An 18,229-nucleotide genomic window follows, 5' to 3' on the forward strand; every position below is an offset into this window, starting at 1 on the left:
TAATACCTCCTTAATATGATAAATTAATTAGTTATATAATTACAACTTTTTGTCTTGTACTTATGTGGGTATTGTTGACTTAATGAGAACATATGCTAACTAGATCACTTGTATTTATATATATTTTATTATAGTTCATACATCCCTTTTAGTAAGTCATTCTTTTCTGTCTGTTGTAAAGTAGAAATCATCCTAGAGACTACTTGGAAATTTAGGGCTTAAATTATAGCTAATTTCATTCATTCGTGAAATATTGAAGGCATGTATTGTTCTAAAATCCTGCAGACACAGAAATGTATAAGATAGTCGCATTCTCACCAAGCTCACAATCAAATAGGGATCTGGGCTGTTAAATGAGTAATTCATTATAATGTGATAAGTATTAAGAAATGCAGGTTTCTGTGAGAGGATATGGGAGATCTGGAAAGGTAAGAGATAATGAATGGGAAGACGTGGGAAGTAAGGTTAAAGGATTTTTGCAGAGGAGTGTGACATTTATGAACACTGGCTACAGGGAGGGGAATGGTTTGGAGGGGATAAAAATGGAGTTAGGGAGACCAGTTAGGAGGCCCTTGTAGTGATTTAGATGAGAAGTGGTGTGAAAACGGTTTACAAGTTTTGCATTCCATTTTTTTCCGTACAACAGTTGTCCAGCACCTACTAAGGGACACTAATTGGCACTCCTGTAAAACGCTTTGTTGACTCTGGTAAAAATGCAGTGTTGGTTAAAAGTGACCGTATCTATTAAGAATAACAAGATAGAGATGTTTCCCAAATGATAGAAAGATTCCAAGGTACGATTTCTTATTTCACACCCTGATTAGTTTTATTGATACATAGATTGATTTATAACTTTTTACTTTCAGAAGTCATCTAAAGTAGATATTATAGTAAAAGAAAACAAGAAGGATGCAGTGAAACTGTAAAATGTTACATTAAGAACCAAGAAAAATGTCTGTAATAAAGGGGCAGGGGATATTACTTGAAAATCTAGATTAAGGAATATTATTACAGTTCTGTGAATAATTGACTCCTAGCTCTGAGACAGTTAGGTCAAAGAGTGAGTCATACTGGATAACAAAACTCTCATAGTTATTTTAAAAATAAATATATATTTCTGTGTGTGAATATGTATGTATATAAACTTTTATTAAGCAGTCTAAGTCTTTCCTGAATCTTGAGGAATTTTTTGTATGAGAATATGTAAACAAAAGAAAAATGAAGCTCCCTCATCTACTTTTCATCTGAAGTTACCTTTTATTTTCATTTGAAAATGAAAATGAGTTTCAAATCCAAGTGAATATATTCTAGCGTGGTATATAAACAACTTTGGTAGTGAATCGCTGAGGTTTTGGTAATGTCATCAGTGTATTTTAATACTCTGCAGTGTAGGATCAGTAACCTAGAATTAGTTTTTTGTTAGGTAGTATTTCGGGAACTTCACAGTCCAAAACAGATGCTGATTCATTATAAGTGAAGTAATTTTAAGATCTTTTTAAAAAACTAAATAATATCTTACTGTATTCTTCCTACAGAAAGAGCTAAGATAATTCAGATAGGGAGAAATTGTAGGGAAAAATTGTAAGGGCCTCCTTTTTACTTTGCTAGCCTGGAAAAACCAATTTTAAACAGTTGATGTTTACCCTGATTTTTTTGATGTACAGGTTTATATGTGTATATATGGAAATATATTGTTCTATCTCCTGTTTTTATTTATTTATTTTTAAAATAAATGATTTACACAATATGTGTTCTGAAGATTTGCAAATGAAAGGAATGCCATATTTTGACCAAGAGGGTTTTTATGTACAGAAAGCAAGGATGGGCTATTTCAGTATTAGAAAACTCCTGTTAACGTAATTCGCTGCATTTCCAAAGAGGAAAGGCTAAATAATTACCTTAGTAGATGCTAAAGATATCTGATAAAATTTAATACCTTCTCTTTAGAAACTGAGGCAGAAAAACATAGTTGGTTTATTTTCTCTGCTGTTCCGGAAGTGGCTCTCATATGTATGTCTGTACAGTGTGTGTGTGTGTGTGTAGCACAAACAATACAATTTAATTGAAAAATGAATAAAAAAAGAAAAATCATCTGTGATTGAACCACGGAGGCTATGCCTGTGTATTTTCTTGGAATCACTGTGTTTGTAACTATTTTTCTAAGGACTTTCTTATATTTTTTGCTATGGCATTGTTTTTTTCTCCAAAGGTGTATAGTATGGAAGAATTATATATTTTTTAACCATTCACTCATGTTAGAACATTTAAGTTATGCACATCTTAAATTGTTCCCTGAGATATTCCTTAGGATAGAGTTAAAGTTTCTGGGTCAATGGGTCTGTCAAGTTTTTTGATCCCTATTGTGAATTCATCCTTCTGAAAGATGTTGTAACAGTGATCTGTGAAAGACTCCATTTACGTACGTGACATGTTGACAGACAAAAAAATAACTGGAGAAAATTATATGAATTATTGTATATAAAGCAACACAACCTTTCATATTTTGTAGATGCTTTTAAAAATGACTCTGACTTTTTTTTTTTGACTCCTCAGAAAACCAGACAAACAAAACAATAGATGCTTCTGTTAATAAGAAAGCAGCTGATAGCACATCACAGGTAAGATTTTTCCTTCTATTTCAAAGTAAAATTCTAATTATAGTCCACAGGAGAATGGTTTTCCATCAGTATTCTTTGAGACAATGAAAATTATTCTATTTTTTACAACTGTCCAAAGATTTTCAAAGAGCTTCTCTGTAATGTTTGACAAGAATTGGATTTCTTTGCTTTGTAATTCTCTCAGAGATAATATTAGTTTATTATATTAACTAGGTACTTAGGTTATATAATTGATGGTCTGGTTATTTGCCTTCACATGGTTTAAAGATTCAGTCTGCACAAGTAGCTTCTCTCTGGCCCATCCTTTTAAGATGGTCTCTCTGTCTTACCCTCTACACCTCAACACATATAGAAAGGCACCATTTTAGCTTCTTCAAAGCTGATTAGAAATAGCTGTTTGGAAAGAAAATCTTAGTCTTTCTGATAGCATATTAGCACTTTGCCAGTCTTGCTACTTTTTCATGTTAAATCTTAATCCCCCAGGAATGGGGTAACTACTTTTTTCCTGTGTTAACAATATTGTTCCTTCTTCTTTCACTACGTAGCTTTAGAGGGAATAGATGTGTAGGGAAGTCATTAGGTTTTTGACAGTTTTATTGTATTTTCTTCCCTTCCTCTTAATCATTTCAAGAAACTCATATATTTTTCTAAAAAACCAAAAAGAAGTCTTGAATAAGCCAGGCACAAATAAATGACATAAATTTTAAAACAAAAGCATAATGATGTTTAATTATGTCTGTTTTCCTTTAAAATGGATTTTTGACCAAAGCTAGATATACAACATGGTTTATAGATCAAATTAAAGCTATTAGAAATATTTTTAGTTCTGTCAAATTATAGCAGTCTTTCTGTATGGTATTAAAGGTCAAATTTGTGATTGTTTCTGAGAATGTCCTGTGGATTATAGCTACATTTTTAATTAAAAGTAATGAGATACTTTACTTTCTGAAAGATGTGGTACAGAAAATGTTGATATATTCAGTGGTTTTTGTCTGACATTTATAGGAAGTCTAGCTTTATTTTGTAAAGTCAACCTAAAACTAAACAAAGAATTTACAGACATCTTTATTTCTCTCAGTGATTTTTTTTTTTGGTTTGGACAAGCTAAGTAACATTTACAGGACAGAAAATGGACATTGTAATGACTTGTTTAATCATCTTATTAATGGAGAAATAACGATAAAAATGGTGATAGAGTTATGGTGTCTAATATGGTAGACACTAGTCATGAGTAGCTATTCAAATTAAAATTAAACTTTACTTCCTCTGCCACAGTAGCCCCATTTCAAAGCTCAATAGCCACATATGGCTAATGACTACCATATTGGAAAAGACAGGTTTTGTCATTGTAAAAGGTTATATTGGGTTGCTGAAATGAAATGTATATAATATCATAAACATTTAAGTGAAATTAAAATTGATATAAAAGTTGCTCTACTTTTAAAATTCAGGAAAAATTAAAGTAATATAAATCCCAGTTACACCCAACTGCTTATTATATTCTAGAAAATCTGAAATATTATGTATTACTCCATACTTCATGAGTTTGAGAATCCAGAATATTTTACTTTGCATTGTATTATGTAACTGACATATTTGATGAAACAGCTTATACCAGTCAATCCAAAAGTCAGCTGAATCAGTAACTGCATCAGACAGCAAGAGACAGTACAACCAAATATTAAGCTCTCAATGGATATTTTATTTGGCGTAGAGGAGGAGGAATTCGATACCGTCTTATGAAAAACATGCAAGCAGTTTGACTAGGCAGCCAAGCTGTGCAAGTAATGCCTTGTCAAAAATAGCAGAGTTTCAGCTTTGAATGAGTACTACTTATGAATGTAATAAATGTAATATGCACATTTTATTATATAATGAAAAACCATTATGGAGGTATACAAGTGCTGCCAGTTATAAATCCTTGCTTTGCTGGTTTGACTTTTCTGGTACAAATATAATTTTTGTCATTGTGCTGAGTATCTTCATTAATGTAACACTATTGGTCTTTGGAAGATATATTAAGAAATTACATGTTGGCTTTTTATTAAATATGCCACTTAATAGCAACTAGAAAGTAATGTACACCAAGTAGACTGTGATGTTTTAGAATGTCGCTTTCTAAGTACACATGGCTAACTTCTTTTTTCTGTGCCAAATCTTAGTTGTGCTTCTGAGCACTTTAAAGCTAGTATAGATTAGGAGGAATCTGAGTGGCTGGTATGGAAATGATTATTGTTCAGTCATACCTAATTAGGAAATAATTAAATATGTAAAATGGTCTTTTTTTGTAGTCCTTGAATGAAGATTTCTCTAATATCCCCCAAATAAGAATTTATTAACATATTTTGTAAAATGAATTATTACTACATATTTTATTCATATATCTCATTTCACATATACCTTATTAATATATTTCATATATTGAAAAGTAAACTTATTATTTAAATTATTAGCATACATTGTCATACTTTCTGCTGCCATTTGTAGTTATATTGCTGTTTTGAGGGATTCAGGCTTACCGTCAAGTTTGCTGATTTGCTTGAAGGACTTAGAAGACCCATATCAGGTTGTACTCTTGGTTATGGTTTACATAGCAAAAAGGTAGAGAGCAAAAACAACAGGAAAAATATATGCACCAAGTGGGGTTCAGAGAGATCAGGCACAGGCTTCTAAATCCTCCCCTGTCCAGCATTGCATGAGATGTGCTTTCTCTCTGTTACTAACTGCAGGGACATGCCCTGAGAATCTCTGCCCAGAGAAACCTGATTGAGTCTCAGAGTCTGAGGTATTTTAGAGGGCTGGTCATATAGGCATGTCTTTGTATGTTACCAGTCATGGCAGCCACAACTCAGGACCCCAACAGTGAAATCAGGTGTACACCATCAATCTTAATGTTTGTGCGAATCAATCCTGACAAGTCAGTATGACACTGTCCATTATTCAAGGTGGACCTAAGAAAATTACAAATCATTTACGTAAACTTTCCAAGGGCCGCATTCCTAGTAGCTAGCCAAGCTTCAGTTATAGTTCCCAGTTCCCTGGGAGAGATGTGCAGGGAGTGAACAACCAGGTCTTCTGTCTTAACTTTCTTCGCAATTGTTGAATTGCTCTACTGTAGCCTTTCAAATATGTTCTTGTTATTTGTTTCATTAAAAAAAAAAAAATCTCTACAAAGCCAACATCTTTGCTCTCTTGAAATTTCCTTAGTGTTCACTTAATGGGAGTTATTGTTGGAGAATAACACATGATTAGATAACTTTTTAATAAAATATGTTCTTAGTACAGGCATACATCATTTAACGATGATGATACGTTCTAAGAAATGCATTGTTAGGCGTTTATGTTGTTGGGCAATTTTGTCGTTGTGTGAGCATCATAGAGTGTACTTACACAAAGCTGGTGGTATAGCCTACTATACACCTAGGCTGTATGGTACTAATCTTATGGGACCTCTGTCATATATTGCAGTCTGTCCTTAACTAAAACATTCTTTTGTGGTGCATGACTAGATTAAAACCTATTTGACCCAACTAAGTTTTGTGGGGTTTTTTTTGATAGTTTCAAGTTGAGAACTTCAGTAATACATGTAATTACAGATACAAATGTGTGATGTCTCTGATTAGATACGGATTCTTAGAAATGGTGTCAGAAAAAATGTAAAGATACATAGATAGGTATATGTGTCTGTTTATAAATCTATACCTGTTGGCATAGAAATAATAAACTCTAGAGTCAGACAACCAGGCTCCTGTCACTTAATAGTGGGTAACCTTTGGGCAAGTTATTTAACACCTTGGACTCGTATAATATGTAGCTAATGCTGGTACTCACCTCATAGGATTATTATAAAGATTAAATTTGTTAATGAATGTAAAACAATTAGCACAGAGCCTAATAGGAGTAATGCTGGCTATCATGATTGTCTTATGATTATCTTATAATTGCTATTAATGCCTATTTAAGTAATTACCAATTCTATTTTTAAAGAAGAAAATACAGCCAGGAAACTACGTGTAGTATATGATAATAGATGAATTGTATCAGTCAGGTTATGATCCAGAAAAATATAATTCAGTAGATTATGTCATTGATTGTAAACCATTTTGTCCTATTATAGATTATACATTATAGAAAAATATGCACTTCTATAATAGAACATCAAAAGCTATGAAGGGAAAACAACAAAATTAATGGGAGAAATAGACAAATTGACCCTTTTATCATTATTAAGTTTCCTTCTTTGTATCTCATCTAATATTAACATGGTCATAGCAGCTTTTTTATGCTTACTTTTTTCAGTCTGTTTGCATCTTTGTATTTAAAGTGAGTATCTAGGAGGAAAAAATAGTTATTTCTTGATTTCTTGATGTGTTATCCCATCTGACAATCCCCACATTTTGATAGGAAATTTGAGTCCATTTACAGTTAGTGTAATTATTAATATGATTGGGTTTAGGTCTGATGTTTTGTGATTTTAAAAACTTGTTTCATCTCTGTTTTTTGTTTGTGTGCTTTTTTCCTGTTTTGTGCCAACCTTTTTCTTTTTTTCTTTCTTTTTAAGTATTCTATCTTAATTCTTCTGTTGCCTTTCTAGCTATGTGTGTATTGACTTATTTTTTTTAAGGTTTTTTCTAGGTTTTACAATATGTATCTAAATTTTAAAGTTATTTCTCATTATTCTTAGAGTTAATATTTAATTACTTAGATAAGTTATGGGAACCTTGGCACTGTATATTTATATTTACCCCCTACTGCTTTTGATTTTCATGTATATTACATTCTTGTTTTCTTATGCATTATGGTTTTATTTTCACATATATTGCATTCTGTATTGCATCTACATATGCTACAAATCTATAAATACATTGTTTTTAACTTTTATCTTAGAGTATCATATATCTTTTAAGGAAATTAAGGAAAGCTATATTGTCTTTAATATTTATCCTCATATTTACTTACTTGGTTCTCTTTATTCTTTTCTATAAATCTGAATTGGCATTTCCTTTCAAACTAAAGAATTTTCTTAAGATTTTTTTACAGTGTAGATGTGTTTGTGATGAGTTCTTGTTTTTTGTATATCTAAAAATGTACTTTTTTGTGTTCAACCTTCTTTTTCTGAGGAGAGCTTTATTGTATACAGAGTTCTTAGTTTATACATTTTGAAAAAATTATCAGCCCTTTGAGTATATTGTTTGAGTCTTCTTAATTCCATAGTTTCTGATCAATACTCAGCAATAACTCTTTGCTCCTCTTGGAGCAAACCTCTTGGATTTGCAAATTAATGTTTTTTATCAAATTTGGGAAGGTTTTGGCCATTGTCTCTTCAAATAATTTTTTCAACCCCATTCTTTCTTTCCTTTCTTTTAGAGTTTTACTGAACTGCTTCTTTTTATATTATACAGGTCTCAGGTTCTTTTCATGTTTTCTTGTGTTTTTCTTTCTGTAAAATTTCTACTGATCTAGGATCAATTTCCCTGAGTCTTTTCTGCCATCTACAATCTGCTCTTGAATCTCCCTGGCTAATTTTTATTTAGCAATCGTACTGTCAGCCCTAAAATTTCTATTCTTTTTCAGTTTCTACTTCTGAGATTTCCTATTTGCACATTCATTATTATCATGCTTTCCTTTAATTCTTTAAACATATTTTTAACTGCTGCTTTGAAGTCTTTGCTGAATTAAACATCTGGCTCTGCTTGGAGTCATTTTCTATTGAGTATCTTTTGTCTTTAGTTGACTCCTAGTTTATTGGTCTTTGTATATTTTTCTAGTAATTTTTGATAAATTTAAATTTAGCAAACTTTGAAAAGTGGACCTTATAGATATATTGTAATGAGTGGATTCTGTTTCATTCTTCAAGGATTTGTTAGGACTTTTACTTTGAATTTTATATATTTGTGGTGTTTGTTAACAGGTCCGTTTCTATGAAGTCATTGTCATATAAAGGTTTATAATTGTAAGATTTAGAATTACATCATTATCTTTGGATTAGGCCTGAATTTTCTGACATCAAGGAATTACTTTCTTTAATTTCACAAAATCTGAGTTTCGCAGAAGAAAACCTTAATCATTGGAGTTAATCTCTTATATCATAAAGTAATTATGATTAGCATTTATTAAGCAGTTGCCATGTGTCATGCTGGGTGTTAAGCTCTTTATATACATATTTGGATTAATCCTTGTAACAGACTGCATATTCAGATTTTGGAAATTGAGGAAATTACCTTTCAACATAAATTCACATAACTAATAAGTACTGGAACTAAAAGTCTTTTTGTCTCAAAGATCTTGGTTCTTTAGGTCTGTGTTGTACTTCTTTCCTTTTTTGTTGCTATTATATAGTTAAAAAATTTTTTTTAAAATTACATTTCTAATGATTTTGGACAATGGGTTAACTTGGTCAAATTGGGTATTAGTTAACATTACTGTATATCATATCCTATCCTATCATACCATTCTTTAGGGGAAAAAATAGATTAAGTTATTTTATATAACCTAATTCTAGCTTTAAAGTTGCCTTTAGTGTTTTTCCAAATTAATATTGACAATTTAGTGTAGGATTGGTCAACATTTTAAATGTTGGAAAATGAATGATGTTTCTCTTTAATCATTTATCACTTAAAGCACTTAACTTCAATATCTCTATGCAATTGACAGCTTAATTTTTTAAAAAATACTACTAAAATTTCTTGTGAAAATATTTTAAAATTATTTTTGCATCATGGTAGATATTTAGCTGCTGAGAATCCTGGGGTCATTTATCTGACAAACTGTCTTTCTTTAGGGAAAGCCATTTAGAGGTCCAGATTGAACCAGGCTGCTCATTATCTTCGTTTCCCCTCAGTATTTCATTTTCCTTTATATCTGCCAGAGTTTCCTTTGCAAAATGCACAAGTTTTGTTTTTCAGAGTGGAAAAGCCGCAGGCAGTGATTCAGGTGGTGTCATTGATCTCACAATGGATGATGAGGAGAGTGGAGCTTCACAAGGTACTTAAATATAAGTAATTGTACTAAAGAATGCTTTGATACCATTTTTTCCTCTGAATCTAGTATAATATTTATTCAATGAAGACAGATCTCTACAGCATTACACTTGGTGTATTTGTATCCCTTTTAGTATGGGAATTTTTTAGATTAGAGTTAAAAAATAGAAATCAAATCTTGAATGAAGATGAACAAGGCATAAAGGAAAACAGAACAGTTAGAATATTTAACTTATGGAGCACCTCTTATTTTGTATCAGTTATTTCACTTGATCCTTGCAATAGCTCTATAATGCCCATTTTAAAGTAGAGGATAAATTCAGAGAGTAGGAGTCACTAAGGGATCTGGGAATCAAATTAAATGCCCTTTCTCTGTGTGTGTGTGTGTGTGTGTGTGTGTGTACTTTAATGTAGATAGTTTTAAGTATGTATACACTTAATTTTGGTTATTTGAAATAATTTCCTTTATTTAGTGTTATATAAATACAAATGAATGTAATGTTAAAAAGCATGCAAACCCAATATCCTCAATATTATTCTGAGTTAGAATATTTAGAAACTATATTGGATAGATATTAGCCAATTTTCCCAGTTGTTCTTCTGCAGTGTTAATAGGTGTTCTATGAATAAAAAGTTCACTGTTAAATATGCTTGGGAAATGCTGAATTAAACAAAATTAGGAGTTTTTTTTTTTTTTTCAGTACAGACTTCTCTGAGCCTTTATTATGCTAATTTATAATGTAATTCTTCAAGAACGATTCAAGATACAAAGTATTTCTCAAACTTACTTGCACAAAATAACTGTTCGCAGATATATCTGTAAAACTCTGTGATAATTATATAATGCATGTGGAAAATCTAGTAGGGTCAGATGATAAGTTTATTGTCTTAAAGACGTTAAACTTTTCAAAAACCTAAAGATTTAAAAATTGTATTTTAGGAAATAAGATCGTTCAATTGGTTTTAGGTATACAATTGATTATGTGACAGTAAATCAGCTTTTTTGTATAAAATGCATGTAAAATTAGAAGATTTATGCCATCATTTGTCAGAGTTGAATTCATACTAGTATGGTTATTCTTAAAAAGTTTCAAATCATCTCTCTTGCTTTTACTGTTTTTTAATACATGAGTCTAAATATAATGAACGTCTAGAGGACAAAAATACAGGTTTATTTTTCAGAGGACACAGGCAGGCTGATTCTGAATAAAAAAGTAAGTAAGCGAAGTTTGTCATCGGAACTCTTGCCCTTTTCCTTTCTAACATTCTTACCTCGTGGGATCTCTTTCTATTGTCCCACCTGAGTGTACCTTCAATTCTCCCATTCTAGAGTGAGTTCTTCTCCATCAGCACCCAATTAAAGTGACAGTTGCTAAAGCCTTAAATTTTGTTTACATTTTAATGAGGAATTCCATAGGATAGAAATCAGTGGGGATCGTTTTGGTCAGAGAAGGTCTTTTGGCTTACACTTTTTGTATTATGCTATGTAGGGGTTACCTATTTTTAAGGGCTTTTTCTGAGTTGCAAACATTTATTTCATAGGCTGTTGGAGAACTTTTTTGAGATCAGACACTCTGTGTATTTTATTTTAAAAGACTGGATAGTGTAGATAAGCAACCATCTGTGTTATCAAACAAAAGAACCTAAACAACAGTAGATTAATTGGAATACAAGATCACTGGTGAAAACCTCATTAGTTTATAGTTATTTATTTAGGAGAATGGCCTTGATATAGATATGTAGTAATGTAGGAAATGAAAGTATTCTGATTGACATGATATTGTATTGAGTTCACAAGGAGGATTCTTTCAAAACACAAAATGGAAAGCTGTGTTTCTGTAAATGGGAATTAGAATATGTGAGAAATCAGCAGTGAATTATTTAAGGTCTGACTTGGTTTTCAAATTGGCAAAAGTACACATAATTAAAATAGAAAGAAATTACTCTCTTAGCAGTGAATGTGACTGAGTGACAAAGTAAAATTCAGAGATGAAGGAAAAACCCATATTTCTAGTTTTCTTATATCAGTAATCATAATGTCACTTTTAATTAAACAGACCCTAAAAAGCTAAATCACACTCCTGTATCAACCATGGGATCTTCTCAGCCTGTGTCTCGACCGTTGCAACCCATCCAGCCAGCACCACCTCTTCAGCCATCTGGGGTGCCAACAAGTGGACCATCTCAGACAACCATACATTTACTACCTACAGGTAAACTTGCTGAATTATTGAGCTGAAGCTTTAGTGTTGCCTACAGTGAAATGTGACTATGAAATTGAGAGGAAAAAGCAGACAGAAAATTAAAAATAATTGTCATTGTTATTTAGGAGACAGTATGTCTTTTTGAATGCAATATAACTTAGTTTTGCTGACCCTCTTAAGTGGCAGCATTGATACAAAATGATTATAAAGAAGACAAATGATATATCTCTTTGTCATCTGCCACTGTAAAGAGCAAGAATGAATATATTTTCTCTGGGAGGGATGGATGAAATGATTCATTCTGATTATAACCAAGAAGTTATAATTGACTAATCAAACAGGAATTTTTAAATGATTCTTAATTTGAATTAGTTTTAACTGGTCTAACACTACCATCAGGAAATATGCACTAATATTTTACATGCTACCCCTCAAGAAGCTGTAAATTAGACATTTTTAAGTTGTAGCCTGTATTTCCTAAACTGTTTGGAAGCCAATCAGGATGATTTGTCTTCTTCATAAAATAGGCCACTACTTACAGATTTGTCTGCAAAATTCTTATATAAGTGCTCTTCTCATTAAGGAAAACATTGAGTTCCCGTGAAATTTTATCCAGTGAAATTAAAATGACAGTCACTTAAGTTAGGTAATTTAGAAGAAAATATCATTATGCAGACGCATTTGCAGTATAGATAATAAAATGGGTAATAAAGAGATGAAGAGATAAGTATTCCTCCTTGTATAGTTCCCCTTTCTAAAGGTTCACACCAAAAGTTAGAATATGTAAACACTAAGGAGTCTTTAGTAAAGAACCTTTTTATCTTTGTTATAGCCGGTGTTTACCCCTAAATTTATGTTATTATAGAACCCATTTTTCCATATGAAAGTAGATTTATTATTGCTTTTTATTCCATGGTCAATATGTAGTCATTTGTAAAATGTGATTCTAATTCAGAGTTATTAACAAGTTGTTAACTCTTAAAATCATTATTGTAGTTCCATGCTGTTAGTGAACATTTAGGACTCAATTTTTGATAAATATATACTAACATCATTCAAGGCATTAGTGATCTCTGGAACATAGACTAAGAGGAATGCCAGAAAAGAAAGACGTCTGCATCTTAATGGATTTTTTATTGTTTTGAATAAGAGATGGTTTGGTTCACCTGAAGAAATAGTCAACTGCGATAGCCAGCCAGTTTCTTGAACTGTGGGAAGGCAGAGTTACTCTTTTGGATTTATACCCGTTGGTAGAAGGCCTGGAGGGCCTAAAATTTCACTCTGCTAAGAACAGTTTAACATTGAGGAGGAAAAATTTAGTCTTTTCAGTCATCTGTAAGATCACACTGTGAAGTCTAAATCCTTGCTTTATCTTTGCATGCTTATTATCTAATCAAAGTAAAGAGCGGGAAGGCATTGGACCTGGTTGAGGTGCTCTTTTCTTCTGAAGTGCGGATTGTAATATTATTAATTTTGATTGGGCCTATCATTCTTATCTTTCAGGATTACAAGAGGAGAACTGTTGTCTCTGTTTCTCTCTTTATCATAGTTAGATTTTGTGCAAAGTTAATTACCACTTAATACTGTTAAATAGAATTTACTGCATTCTTATATATTTTTCTGCTTTTCGTTAGCTCCAACCACCGTGAATGTAACACATCGTCCAGTAACTCAGGTGACCACAAGACTCCCTGTACCAAGAGCTCCTGCAAACCACCAAGTGGTTTATACAACTCTCCCAGCACCACCAGCTCAGGCTCCCCTGCGGGGAACTGTTATGCAGGCTCCTGCTGTTCGGCAGGTCAATCCCCAAAATAGTAAGAGCCTCTTTTCTTGTATATGGTTCCAAGTTACATGTAGTTCTTCAGCATTTAGTTGGAGTGGCTTATTATTTAAGAAGTAAAGCTTTATCAATATCCTATAAGCCTACTATATGCCTATGCCTACCCTTAATTGCATCCCTATCACTTTCTATCAGAGGTAACCATCGTTCTTACATTCTGCTTTTCTGTATGGTTTTGCCATCTATATAAGTATCACTAAAAATGTTTATTTTTGCAGAATTTAATAGCAAAGGCAAATCTAGCTGTTTAAAGAACTACAATAATGCCATTATTAGGTGATGGTTTCTAGGAAGAGTCTCTCGTTCACAGTCTTGTTTCAACTTTCCCAAGTTTATAAGAGCTTTCCTTGGGGCAATCAGTCAACACGGTGATGAATGAGTTCTGAGAAACTGGGCTCACAACAGTCAGTGTACCTGGCAGAACTGTACTGTGGGCCAGGTATTGAATCTATGGCGGGAATACGGTTGGGGCAGTAGATGGTTCTAAATTTTCTGCTTCTGTTGCCCTGATGTGTGTCAAAACAGTTTTCTGTTGGGTGACGTGAGTATCTTCAGCTGATCACCAGGGCATAGAGAGAAAGAGAGGAACCTCGTTAACACGAGGCGAGGATAACTTAGTTGAGATTTCTCTCCTAGTTAAAAAGATGAGACAGCGGAGATATTTGTGAAGACAGCTTCACTTTGTCTGTCTTTTTAGTCACCCTGCTCCACTCTGGCCTGTTTGCTTTCTACATGTGAAGGCCTATTAGCCTTCTACCACCAGTGTTTCACTCTTCTAGGATGTTTGCTCATAGTCCCCTTGGAAGGGATTCCATTTCTTTCTCACTGGTGCTGGATCTCCTGTTCCTTGTATCTCATGTTTTTGTCCTCGTTCTTGATAGAGAACTCTTATATTGGTGGCATATATCCCTTAGTTGCTATGTGAGAAAGAGAGTTCATGGAGGTAGGATTTTTTTGGTTGCTTGCATATATGAAAATTTCTTTATCCTCATGCTTGGATGATATTTTGGCTGAGTGTAGACTTCTAGCTTAGAAATATTTTTCCTTTGAATTTTAAAAATATCACTTTATTGACTTCAAGTGCTTAATTAGTGTTCCACCAAATTTCGAATAGAATTCTGATTTTATCTGTTACCTTTCTTTTGTAGGTGTCACGGTTCGAGTGCCTCAAGCAACTACTTATGTTGTAAACAATGGGCTCACCCTGGGATCAACAGGACCTCAGCTCACAGTGCATCACCGCCCACCACAAGTGCATCCTGTAAGTGCTGAGACCTGGCTTTACAAAATTCTCAACGGTAAAGCTGTCAAATATTAGTGTAGTCAGCAATTTTTCTTTAAACTGGTTATATCGAACGGAAATGATAGATCCTCTGTTTTTCCAGCAGAAGTTTAAGAAAATAGATCTTAGCACTATGAACAAATGTTCCTCGGGATGATGGTCATCGAGGAACATGGCGTTTTCTTTTGGTGGTATACGGTGTACAAAAAGTCCACAGCTGAGCCATGAGAAGTGAAAAAAATGTTTCTAACTTATGGCTAAAAGAGTATTTTTGAGTATTAAAAAGAGTATTTTTAAAAAGTATTTTTTCATATTCTAACTTTATTCTTTTTCTCAAAGCCTTATATCAGTTCTAACTGTTACATTGCTATCACTTTATTGTTTTTAATAATCCAGTGGTATCAGGAATTCATTTTTGAGCTGTAACAGCAAAAAACAAAGATTTTCCCTTAGACTTAGTCTCCAAAACAGTCACATTATCCTGTGACATGATTATAACAGTGTTTGGTATGGTATACCATGTAAATGGAAATGCTGGCTCTATGAAGCTGATATCACTTTTTACCAAGCAAAGCATCCTTTTCTTTTTTTTAATTAATTAATTGATTTTTATTTTTTGATATTTATTTATTTTTTTGAGGAAGATTAGCCCTGAGCTAACATCTTCTGCCAATCCTCTTGTTTTTTCGCTGAGGAAGACTGGCCCTGAGCGAACATCTGTGCCCATCTTCCTCTACTTTATATGTGGGATGCCTGTCACAGCATGGCCTGACAAGTGGTGCCTAGATCTGCACTTGGGATCCTAACTGGTGAACCCCAGGCCACCGAAGTGAAACGTGCGAACTTAACTGCTGTGCCACCAGGCTGGCCCCCAAAGCATCCTTTTTTCAGTACTCAGTAATGGCTAGCATTTATGAGCATTTCCTAATGTGCCAGGCACTGTCAGTACACTCGGTCCTCACATAGGAATCCTTTAGGACTCTTGCTCTCCTTTTTTTATCCTTTATTATAGATACGCTAGCTAATGTACAGAGAGGTTGAGTAACAAGCCCACAGTCGTACTTCATAAAAACCCATGCATTCCAGCTCTAGAGCCAGTGCTCTTAACAGCTATTTTTTTTTTATTGTTCCACTACAATGAAAACATTAATATTAATGGAGTACTTATTATATACCAAGTACTCTATTAAGTACTTTACATGTATTTTTTTATTTAATCCTTAAAACCCTGTGAGGATTATTGTTCTCCTTTTGGTGGAAAGAGGATACAGTGTCACAAAGATCTTATGTGGTTACTTGGTGTCGTTACCCAAAGTAGTGTCAGAGCCATAGCTGTTTTCAAACTTAGCTGTCTGATCCCAGCACCTCCAGAGTCATTTCACAGTGCTTCAGATCTGGCCCTATTAGGGTATGTGGCAAATACACCATTACTGTTACTTGCGTCTATAAATAATTTCTTTCATTCCATAGTCTTTCAAAAAATACATAGCAAAAATCTTTTATACCATAGTTTTACAAATTTGTGCCCATCAGACCTTTTTTTTAAAAAACAGGATTCCATGTGTATTGTCTTAGAATAAACTGTCTCTCAGAGGAGAAACTTATTTTACTGTAATTTTTTAAATGTTTTTAAATGGGAATTTTCAAATATATATAGAAGTAGAGAAATGAGTATCATGATTCTCACATACCCATCACTCGTCTTGAACAGTGGTCAGCACTGGGCCAGTCTTAGTTCATCTGCAGCGCTACAACCCATGTCTACACTGGATTATTTTGAAGCAAATCCCTGATATCATATTATTTTATCTGTAAAATTTCACTGAAAACCTCCATTGCAAAGGCAAAAGGAAAACAAAGCAACAACTCAATTGACTTAACTGGTTTTGGGATATGAGCAGATTCAGAATCCTAGAACTTTAAGAATTAGGAGAGATATTACAGGCCATTTAAGCTATTGTCAAACTCCTAAAATCCCTGTGCTCTTTCCAGTCAAGTTCATGGCTTCAGGCCTCTTCTCTTAGATCTTGCTGGCTATATGTTTATTTAATGTTATTTACTTAAGTGATTGTCATTTTAGGAAAAAAGATCAGTTGAGGGAGGAAATAGCAGCAGCATGGCCAGTGTTCAGATCAGCTCTACTTCTCTAGCTTTCAATGTTATATATATATTTAAATTTGACGTTTTTCCCCTCTAACTTTCTTTTAACTTTTTAACTGTGGATTGTACCTTTTTCTGGATGTGTATGTGAAATTTTTCCACTAGGCATATGAATTTCAGCAGATTTACATTCCTTGAAATTATTCAGCATATCCTTTTCAGTTCTTACTATATGCAGATTACTGGTACTAAGCTTTGAGAAGGCATGGAAATTAAAAAGATATCAGACCTTCGCAGAAGTCGCTATTTAGTGTATGCAAATTATCCATTTAATGAAATACATATTAAAACAGTTTTTATTAAATGAATTTCAGTTAAGGAAATCTTATTTGTTTCATGATTTCCAATCTAAAGTCAGTGAGCAATATGTTTCACTTGGGAAAATAATCACTCATATCCGTATTTCCTGGCTGTCACTTGAATCATTTTTGAAAAAATTATCAGTGTAATCTTAAAGCCAGACGTAATAATAATAATAATAATATCCATTGTTAGACAAGTCAGTTTGACTTCCTAAGCTTAGTATTCGTGCTTTTTCATCGTCTGGCCTTAACCTGCCTTTCTGAATTTCTCTTTTCTTCTTCACATACCCTAGGTCTAAGTAAAAGTTAATACTTCTTTTTGCCCATAAGTCCCCTCCTGTTCCTCCCCATGCCTTTGTTCAGGCTTCACCTTTTGGCAGAAAGGTACATAACTATTTCTGCATTTCTAAATTCTATCTTTCATAGTCCACTTTAAATGTCACCTTTTTTGTGCAGACTGACCAAGAACATAATATACATTCAGCATTAAATGTGCTTATTTGTAAGAATATGCTTCTGTCTTTATGTGGAAAAACAGCTTAAAAATGAAAGTAGAGTGGAATAATCAAATTGCATATGATAGACTGCCACACATGATATTAAAAAACGTTACGTTATACTAAAATGAGAATCTGTAACATAGGTAGAGAATTAAATCATAAATTATTTTGTTAGAAGTAGATGATTATTTCAGTTTCTGTCAAGATGGTGTTCCATCAGCAAGGGCTTTTATTTTCCAAGGAAAACTCAATATTTTAGATCTAGAAAGTATAGCAGGAGTAACCTCAGCACCATGGTTTGGGATGTGATTGGTTACAAGTCAGCAAATAAAACTTGCCG

The 18,229-nt window shown here is 33.1% G+C and overlaps 1 protein-coding gene across 11 annotated transcripts in view; it reads left to right on the forward strand.

The window, feature by feature from the left end:
• The window catches only part of ATF7IP (activating transcription factor 7 interacting protein), a 113,100-nt gene that overhangs the window by 90,083 nt on the left and 4,788 nt on the right, over positions 1 to 18,229 (forward strand). For all 11 annotated transcript variants that reach the window (XM_014834208.3, XM_070494855.1, XM_014834207.3 and 8 more), the window contains exons 10-14: positions 2,554 to 2,618; positions 9,524 to 9,602; positions 11,656 to 11,811; positions 13,437 to 13,619; positions 14,794 to 14,906. In XM_014834208.3, the coding sequence (XP_014689694.3) occupies positions 2,554 to 2,618; positions 9,524 to 9,602; positions 11,656 to 11,811; positions 13,437 to 13,619; positions 14,794 to 14,906 (596 nt within the window). The remainder of the gene's footprint in view (positions 1 to 2,553; positions 2,619 to 9,523; positions 9,603 to 11,655; positions 11,812 to 13,436; positions 13,620 to 14,793; positions 14,907 to 18,229) is intronic.

This window comes from Equus asinus, chromosome 22 (assembly GCF_041296235.1).
Source record: "Equus asinus isolate D_3611 breed Donkey chromosome 22, EquAss-T2T_v2, whole genome shotgun sequence".
Lineage (NCBI taxonomy): Eukaryota > Metazoa > Chordata > Mammalia > Perissodactyla > Equidae > Equus > Equus asinus.